The sequence below is a fragment of the Amyelois transitella genome, chromosome 19 (assembly GCF_032362555.1).
Source record: "Amyelois transitella isolate CPQ chromosome 19, ilAmyTran1.1, whole genome shotgun sequence".
NCBI lineage: Eukaryota > Metazoa > Arthropoda > Insecta > Lepidoptera > Pyralidae > Amyelois > Amyelois transitella.
Genome location: NC_083522.1, coordinates 5,023,197 through 5,033,154, shown reverse-complemented (window position 1 = coordinate 5,033,154; position 9,958 = coordinate 5,023,197). Strand labels below are relative to the sequence as shown.

The 9,958-nt window shown below is 32.8% G+C and overlaps 2 protein-coding genes across 6 annotated transcripts; one reads left to right on the top strand and one right to left on the bottom strand.

The window, feature by feature from the left end:
• Positions 1-471: 471 nt before the first annotated feature.
• Positions 472-5,643, bottom strand: LOC106132581 (pentatricopeptide repeat-containing protein 2, mitochondrial). The gene is made up of 9 exons (XM_013332031.2): positions 5,358-5,643; positions 4,564-4,783; positions 4,197-4,299; positions 3,602-3,796; positions 3,045-3,141; positions 2,345-2,433; positions 1,905-2,018; positions 1,453-1,560; positions 472-829 (listed from the first exon to the last, which is right to left on the bottom strand). The coding sequence occupies exons 1-9, from the start codon at positions 5,446-5,448 to the stop codon at positions 716-718; spliced, it is 1,131 nt and encodes a 376-aa protein (XP_013187485.2). The 5' UTR covers positions 5,449-5,643; the 3' UTR covers positions 472-715.
• Positions 5,644-6,866: 1,223 nt separating this feature from the next.
• Positions 6,867-9,958, top strand: LOC106132575 (serine/threonine-protein kinase PRP4 homolog). 5 transcript variants are annotated; one of them, XM_013332019.2, is made up of 3 exons: positions 6,880-7,002; positions 7,598-7,799; positions 8,031-9,958. In XM_013332019.2, the coding sequence occupies exons 2-3, from the start codon at positions 7,759-7,761 to the stop codon at positions 9,757-9,759; spliced, it is 1,770 nt and encodes a 589-aa protein (XP_013187473.1). In that variant the 5' UTR covers positions 6,880-7,002; positions 7,598-7,758; the 3' UTR covers positions 9,760-9,958. The 5 variants fall into 5 exon arrangements, with proteins under 5 accessions (XP_013187477.1, XP_013187473.1, XP_013187478.1 ...); XM_013332020.2 differs by having other exon boundaries at positions 6,896-7,029; XM_013332023.2 differs by lacking the exon at positions 7,598-7,799 and having other exon boundaries at positions 6,867-7,002.

Here is a 9,958-nt window from a genome sequence, read left to right as displayed (position 1 = left end):
TAGGTACCAATGATACTTTGAGATAGTACTGTATTAGTTTCCAACAACAACGACCAAAGGTCAAAATTAACACAGAAATGGAACCAATTTTACCAAAAAAGAAGATTGAGTATACTTGTATTATGTATTTCGTAATTTTGATTATATTTTTTTCGCAAGTTATCCATTCATACATTAATAAAAACTGAATATTTACAATATAACAAAAAAAATAAACCTGAGTTTTAAACAACTAAAGAAACCTCTTTCACATTATAATTCATACATACGATAGCGCAGTCATCCCATCACATAAGCTACAGCTAAAACAGTTTTCGGACTCGCATTCATCTAGTTAATTTGTTTGTACAAATTGTATTGGTATTACTAACTAGCAGAATAACATTATTTCAACGCAAAATCGAGTTTGTTCACTAAAAATTAAAAGTCTGCCAAGACTTGGAATTTTTAGTGAACGGGTACGGGGAACGCGACTCAAAAGTGCTTGTTCAGATTACCTACACTAATAGACAAAGGGAAGGACTCTCACTTTCGTCCCAAGTCTTTTAATGTTTATCTTTGAAAACGCTGTGTGCTGCGATGCTTCTCCACTAGCGCCAATATATTTATACATTGCATCCAATGTTGAGAAATAAATAATTTGAGTTTAGCAGTTAGACTACAACCTACAAAACAATGTATACAATATACATTAAAAACAATAACTGTTCAGGTACTAGTTCATATTCTTCCTCTGGCGATGTCCAAACGGTAATATTTTTTTGTTCTGGAACGGCGTTTTCTTATTAACGTTGATCGTGATCTCCGAATTTAGTAGTTGGTCGAGACTCTGCAAAAAATGTTTCAATAAGGAAAAAGTTGTTGAAGGACAAATCAATAATTAAAACGTAACTTGTCTTATTTTCTCTCGTAGGTTAATAAAAGCAATATAAATAGATAAGATGTCACATAAACCCTATTGACGTTCGTGAATAATACGCGTAAATCACTTGGATTCATTGAACTTAGTTTCGGACTTGTGTTCTTGGGTACACATAGTACCTACATACATACATTCATATAGTCACGACTACATAGACGTCTATATTAAGGGATATCCCTTGCGGGGTAGACAGCGCCGACAGTCTTAAAAAGACTGAAAAGGCACGTTAAGCTGTATGGCTAAATGATGAATTGATGGAATTCTTCTTTTCTGTTCTATTCTCTGGTTCTTGAGTACTAGCTTAATATAATAATAAACCTTATGATAATGGCATATATCATTAAAATATGTGAGACCCTGTAGCAGTTGGTGGAATCGATGTTACTGCCCAGGCAACTTGAATTATAGTCTCCTAGTTTTCTACCAGATTCCAACAGTCATGAACAAACATACAAAAATGTATTTTTTGCCGAAGTTCGAATTACTCAAATATTACTACTTGAACACATTATAAAGAAAAAAGTAGAAACCTGTTTGTCAATAAGTCCTCTGTCTTTTAGAGCCTTCTCAATATCCTCGAATTCTCTCTGGAGGTCAGGATTTTTTGACTTCTCAACCGTTTGCCGTATTCTTGATACCTAATAAAAGTAAAATTTTTATTACAACTTAGCAAGAAACAGTGCGTCAGCCCTATTTTTCTGTGCAATATTGAATTTGATGCTGATTTTCTTTCTTATTGACAAAGAATGTTGGTGATAACTGGCAGTTTTATATCATCTTTTTTTATCTACACTTTTATTATGAAAAGACAAAGTTTGTAAGTTTGACTGTTTGTTTATAATGGCTAATCTTCAGAAGTACTAAACCGATCATCAAGATTCTTTTTGACTTTTTAATTTTCAAATTCGAGGAATATTTTGGATGAACAGAGGACAAAAATCGTGTATTAAGGATTATTATTACTTATTTGCAGATAACTTACAGTTTCTTCAAAGAATGTGTGTTTGTCACGCTGTTCCGGCAAGTCCACATCTAAAACCGTCCTTAGCACTGGCAATGCATCGTCCACTCTACCCATGTCTGAAAGGGCTATTGCCTAAAAAAAAATAAACATACATGTGTATAGTGTTGACTGAAAGGTTCACATTCAGCTTTATCATAGAATTGAGATTCAAATATTGACAGGTTGCAAGCCAATCCAGTTCCCTGAATTTTGTAACGATGTTTCTCACCGCAAGAGCATTGGTCAATCAAAATAATGTACGCCCCTCAGAAAAGACTCATTGGTACATTGCCGCGGTACACTTGCATTACCAACACTCTCGCAAATAGCCTAATAACCTTGTATTGTTTTATATTGTTAATTGAAAATTGAAAAAAAAAGTTGCGCCCGCGTCTTTGGCATAATTTTTTTATACCAACCTTTATGTTCCGAACTGTGACATAATGTTGCCTCTGCGTCGATATTGATTCTAACGCGATATGTGGTGCGCCTTGCTTCAATGCCAGTGCTGAAAGAAAATATCAGAATTTAGTACTATTAAAAAAAAAAGATCTTCTGAAAATCAATAGGCTGGAAAACTGACACTATTTGAAATTGCATCATAAAGACATCCAGCTAAGAACAAAAAGTACAACAAGTGCTTGTAGGGACAAGTCTTTTCGAGGCTATTTGCTCTGTCTACACACTAAAGGGTAAAGGACGTGCTATATAAATTTATACAGGAGAAACACAGTATGTACTGCCTATTCTAATTCTACTCAGTAAAAATCACTGTTTATCCTGCTAAGAATAAAGAATGGATAATTATTTATTTATCTACTCTGTCCTAAATATATGTATGTTATTAAAACGAGTATGTATGTATATGTACTATATATGTAAGTATATTCTGTGTGCATTATATTATGTTTTAACGTGTATTTATTTTGCTCTGCGCCAACACCTGTTTCCTGTGTGGTTTCCTTCCACCCAAAGGTTTACTGGAAGAGATTGAATTTGCGATAAATCCGCCTTTGTACCATCTCTATCTGTTTTGTGCTATTTGTTATGTTTTACTCTTATGGTGCAAAAGATTTTATGTATGTATCTGTATGCAAATACATAATTAAGTAAACAAACCTGCAAAGAATGTGGCTGCTCTTCTTACTGGTATGGTACCAACACTGGTCATGTCTGACCACAACTTAGAAGCATACTCCATACTTTGTTTCGTGTTCTGAAAAATAAATTGTACACCAAAATCATTATAATTTTACCACAGAATATATGTATGATTTATATAATATTAATTTCTATAAAGAAGGACGCGCGCGGTTCCACTTGCGGGACAAAAAAAAAAAGTCCCACTTATTTCCATTCCCGCGGGATTTCGGAAAATTCTTTCTTAGCGGATGCCGAAATGTAGTAGTTTAGGTTGTATGGTGATGATCAGTCAGTCAGTCAGTTACCTTTATGTTTTATAAATGTACATAGATAGTGGTGGAGATTAAGTTGTATGGTTCCTAGCACTTTAAACATGTTCACTCCATATCTTTCCCGCAAATTTCATAAAAGACAACAAAGGGAAAACGCATTGTTGCTTAATATGTGACACTGTCAACTAATTTATCTTTCTTTTGCACCATCTACAACATCATGTTAAAAAAAAATTAAAGATTCAAAAAGCAGTGTCTCACCTGTTTGTAGCAAGCGGCCAAGATTAAGACTATAGAATATTTCGGATACTTTGTCATGTTGACCTGTTTCTCCTTAACAATCTCGAAAACCTCGTACATTTCATCATACATCTCATGGTTATATAACAGATCAAGAAGCAACTGGTAGGTTACTAACTGATCAAAAAAACCATTGTTGGCGGAATCTTTAAAACACTGAAAAAAGTCAGTTGTGTATTTGGAGCTTAAAATAATTAAGCTGTCACAATGTTAATGTTTTTGAGAGACTGGTTAACAGTTCTGTCTACCCTATAAGGGAAAGAGATGTGACGTATTTATGAGAAATTAGGCACAAACAAACATATATACATAGGAGGGATTGTCTTTACTTGCATGCTTTTTTTAAAATTTTATTTAACTCTAATTGATTCATTATAATTAAATGTAATAGGCAAAAACTTAATCCAGACCATAATCTTTCTTAATCAGTAAAAGGACAGGAAAATCAGCACTTAATTTCTAATAGTTGTTGTTAATGTTGATATATATTGCAAAAAACAAATTGTGCTTTTTAACAATATAACAACTGAAAGAAAAAAAGGCTATGCAAATATACCTCTAGGGCTTCTTTTGGCGCATCTAAAAAATGAAACATTCTCATAATGACTGGCCCAAATATGAAAGATCCAAAACGATATTCCGATGACTGTGTATTGAACCTGAAAAAATAGCATCTTACATATGTAAAAGTTTTCTGTTAAGTGAAGGATGTATAAAAATAAAAGAGCAAAATACAGATTTTATATGGCATTTTATGCTCGGCTTGCTTTAGTAAATTCACGATTCTAGGATAACATATGAAAAATTTGTTTCAAGACTTTCCATTGAGAAACAACAATAATGATCAGCTTGTATTTAATTAATCTATGTGGGCAGGCAATCAAAACTGAAACTATAAAATATATTTGAAAAAAATACCTTACTTTTTTATCATTTTTACTATGAGATCTAAGTCTGTTGGTTCTGCAATATGCACCATGTTTTTAAGGTCTTCTGTGAATATCAATTGTTTGCCATCAGTAACAAAGTCTGTCATTTTGGCTCTGAATTTGTCTGAAAAACTAACAAACTGTTCCTTTATTTTCTTTCTTGCTTGAAGGTAGTTGTCTATACCAAGGGCTGATGGAGCATACAGTTGTGGAACTAAAAAAATAATTAAATGCATTATTTAAAAAAGAACTCTTATTTGTATTTCAAAAATAAGCATAATAGTAGAATTTACAATAAATCTGTGGTAGCTGTAAGGTAATCAACAAAATGGTACAATTTAAAGTAGTAGGTAACTGTCCAAACCTGTAGTTTGACCTTTTACAAAATATATCTTTTTACTGATATAATGAATAAATCTCACATAATATTTTTCAATAATAACTTTATTTCTCTACGTGTAATTTTTAAGTAAAAAGTTTATGGCCATTCAATGTTTCGAATTCATAAAAATGTGACATAAAAAATCTGCTACTTAAGTTTTAATAGATTTCTAGGATACAAAAATCGAGTGATTTAAATTTGTAGAGTAAAAAGGTAAAAAAAATTCTCCTTAAGTAACTTTAACCGTAATCAATATCAATATCATTGTTACAAAATCGCAATTCCGAAGCTTTGAGGTTATTATATATATAGATTATATTCAAATAACAATTTTGAGTAAAACTATATTATATATATCCCTAAACGGTTATATTTATTGCACAGTAAATATGAATTAAAAATGTACCTTGGGTTATATGTATTGTTCTAAATGGAGATAAGAACCGCAAATTATGATAAAGTGAACTTTTTACAAAATTAAGAGCAATTAATGACATTTCGACTAGTTTATTGATAAAACTTAAGAAACACTGTTTACAGCTAACAAATAGATAATTCAAAATAGATTTTTTATAATCGGTATTTTAAATCTTATCGATTTATAGGCGATCTTTAGAACCACAGATGAGGTTCTTATTTTTAGGTTATGTTATCCTTTGATTATTTTTCTGCTCAGGAAGAGCCTCAGGGGTCTTTTTTGACATTTTGACATTGATTGTCGGATATGTCGGAGGAGTCACAGGAGATGGTAAACTGTATGCATGAAGCTTTAAAAGAGAAAGGAATGAAAGTGAACGTAAGTAAAGCTAAAACACTGGTTTTTGAAATGGAGAAAGAAATGACAGCATGTAATATTTTGATTGGAGGAGAAAAAGTTGAGCAAGTGAAAGAGTTTGTATATCTAGGATCAAAGTTTACATCAGATGGCAAGTGTGATAGTGATATTGAAAGGAGAGTGAACGCGGGGAACGTGGTGAATGGAGCTTTGCATGCCTTTATGAGCAGTCAGAAACTATCCAAAAAGGCTCGACTGGCTGTGCACAGGGGCGTGTTGGTCCCGACATTAATGTATGGGAGTGAAAGTTGGGTATAGCAAAAGAAGCACGAAAGCAGAATAAATGCAGTGGAAATGAGAGCGTTAAGGAGTATGTTGGGTGTGAAATTGAGTGACCGGATAAGGAACAGCGTGATAAGGGAATATTCTGATGTGAAAGATGTAGTTACAGGAATAGAAAAGGGTATGTTGAGATGGTTCGGTCATGTGGAGAGGATGAATGAAAACAGGTTGACTAAGATATACATGGAGGGTGTGGAGGGAAAGGTCGGAGTGGGAAGACCTAGACGAACGTATCTTGATCAAATTAAGGACGTCCTGGTAAAGGGTCAGGTCAAAAGTACCCGAAACCGCCGAGCTTGCATGAAGAGAGTTATGAATGTGAATGAAGCGAAGGAAATATGCAGAGATCGTGGCAAGTGGAAAGAGGTAGTCTGCCTATCCCTCCGGGAAAGAGGCGTGATTTTATGTATGTATGTATGTATTGTTGGATATTTTTTGTTCTCTTCGCTGTGGCAAGCAAGTGACAAGTGTTAGTCAGTTTAATGATTTAGTAAATAGCTGTGAATATCTCTTCCTTGGCCTCGACTTCACCCTTTGTTGGGACTTCAAAATCCGTTATTGATTATTGTAACACTTTCCGTGCCACATGGTTCACGGCTCTTTAAAATAAGACCATTCTATCTCTTTCCCACGGATGTCGTACTAGGCAAGTAAGGGATAGGCTTATAAACTTGAGATTCTTTTATGCGATGGGCTATATTCGAATCTCAATCCATCATTTTCATTACATTTGGCGCTCTTAGACCCACCCATGTTGCTGTTTTATCGGAGACAGTTGGCAATAATGCTTTCGTGAACAATCAATGTCAATATTGATAATCACTAAAAAAAATGACGTAACATAAACGTAACCATGTTGCTTTACGACTAAATCAATTTTCTTTAAAATGTTTAAAATCTGATTTAATTTGTGTTATTGTGTAATGCTAATCAAGTGAGGCTTTGTTTACTGTTCATAAAAGTGATAAAAATTGAATCTCGTTCTAAACCAATATATTGTGTACATTCAAGATTCCTTATTTTGCTTGTACACAAGTATCGTTGAAGTTACCTTCAGCTTAAGATGCTAATCTTATAATCTGTTTCATTTTGAAATTATAAAAACAGACTATATTATTTTAGCCTTTCTTATTTTAAATCAAAAATTAAACAGTGCCCATGCCATGAATGAATTATCGTTATTTATTTGACGTAGGTACAAATATGACGTACAATAATCATTGTTAAATTTCATTCAATTGTAATTCCATTTGTACCAATCTGGAGCATGAAGCTAACTCCACAAAAAAACGCAAAAGGTTACAAGCTAAAAATATATTTTTAATAAATAAAAAAAAACAAACTTTGTGCAATAGTAGTATATAATGCTTTAATGAAGTTCATGCCATGAGTACTGTTTTTTCTGAATGTCAAATAAGTGAAGAAATTGGATGAGTACATATAGGGCTGTCTTTGTATATGAAAATTCCATTTTTTAAAACACTTCATACATGGCATTTCTTAACATAAATGTTATGTATTTTTTCTAGCCACCATTATAGCTTCATACTGATGTACTGAATACCAACAACTCTTGCCAGCTTACTGTGCCATGGATGGTACTATAAAGTGACAGTGCAGAGTTTGGCTGGAGATGAGAATGTCTGGCAAAAGAAATGGACTCTAAATTATAAGTTCCAAAACCTTAGAAATGTTGGGACTAAGTACAGATGATAACCACAGGGTGGAAATGTAATCAATGATATAGTTAACATACTTTGAATTAGATGTAACAGTCAAATTCATGAGAGTTCCATTTGCAGCATTTTTGTATTTGTAATCTCCCTATCTTTCATGAAAGTGACTAAATGCAATGCTTTGAAAACATACTTAAAACACAACATTTTAACACTTATTTCAAATATTAGCTTTGGAAATATTTTCACATTTGTACCTAAAACTAATTAATACACATTTTTACAGATCTATAACAGCAAAGAACAAAAGAAAAATTCTAGTTATTTTAGAAATGGCAGAGCTCAAACACCACAAAACCAAATCTTCTAGAAGTTTAAGAGAAGAGGAAGTTAAAAAATCAAAAAGAAAACATCATAGGGGAAGTTCGAAACACCATTACACAGATTCTAAAACTCCACCACTACCAGCAACAATAGAAGATTTATTAAAACGCCGGGACTCTTTAAAAGAAGAACTAACAAGAATATCTGAAAATTGTTTAAAAAGTGCCATGACAGACCACCAATTACATACAAAGAAATACTCAAATAAAGCACAATCTAAAAAGCATTCAAGTGATAAGAGCAAACCAGTTTCCTCTAAAAAAAGAAAAATTTCAGATACTTCCCCTGAGGTCAGCCATAATTATACAAATTTAGATTCAGAAGATGAAGAAACCATTATAGAGCAACAAAGGTTACAACGCAAACAACTAATAGAAAAACTGATAACTTCTTGTGATGATAAACATAAAGGTGACAAAGAAAGAGAGAATAAACAAATCAAGAATACAAGCAATGATGTCAAAGAAAAAACCATTATTTCTGAACCTAAACCTTCCCCCAAAGAAGTACCCGATATGTTTTCTGAAAATGATGACTTTGATGCTCATAATGTCCCAGATCAAGTAAAGCAGGATAAAGATAACAACACACAATTGATTGATAATTGGGATAATTCAGATGGATACTACAACACCACCATTGGTGATATAATTGACAATAGATACACTATTAAAACCATATTAGGACAAGGAGTGTTTGCAAATGTTGTTCGTGCTCAAGATAATAATAATAATTCTAATGTTGCCATAAAAATTATCAGAAATAATGATATGATGTACAAAGTTGGTTTGAAAGAAATTTCTTTCATTAAAGAAATAAATGAAGCTGATAAAGAAAACAAATATCATTGTGTGCAATTATTAACACACTTTAAACATAAAGGTCACCTTTGCTTGGTATTAGAATCATTACACATGGATATGAGAAGTATAATAAAAAAATATGGAAGACATGGATTGAATATGAAAGCATTGATGAGTTACAGTAGACAATTGATGTTAGCATTGAGATTACTCAAAAAACTTGGAATTATACATTCAGATATAAAACCTGATAACATTTTAGTTAATGAAAAGAAGAATGTTTTAAAATTGTGTGACTTTGGATCAGCATGTAAGCTTCATCAAAATGAACCAACACCATATTTAGTTTCAAGATTCTACAGAGCCCCTGAAATTATATTAGGCCTACCTTACAACCATGGGGTAGATATGTGGTCTGCTGGGTGCACCATTTTCGAAATGGCAACTGGGAAGATTCTCTTTACAGGCAGTTCAAATAATAAAATGTTAAAATGCTTTATGGATTTCAAAGGGAAAATTCCTAGCAGGCTTATAAAAAAAGGTAAATTCAAAGATCAACATTTTAATTATAACAATAATTTTCTTTTACATAAAAAGGATGAAACCACCCTCAGAGAAAAAGTTGTTGAGATAACAAACATTACTGCAACAAAGGACTTGTATACAGAAATGCAGAAGGCATGCAAAAATCTGACAACGGCAGAGGAAAAGAAATTGCCGCAACTTAAAGACTTTCTTGATAAAATCTTCATGTTCGATCCCAACCATAGAGCAGGTATACTTGACTGCCTAAAACACCCATTCATTCAAGGAGAGCTTGAAAAATAATAAAATTAACTATGTAATTGCGGAAATATTTTATTAAATTCAATAAGTTTAAGTTGTACATATTCATTTTATTAATAATACATTGCCGTTTATGCTTGTAGTGTGATTTCCGGCTTCTGAATAGAGAACCACATCCATAGAGGTCGGAATAATATTATAAGACCACATCCCTTTCGTGTGTGTCAGAATCGCGGTTGTA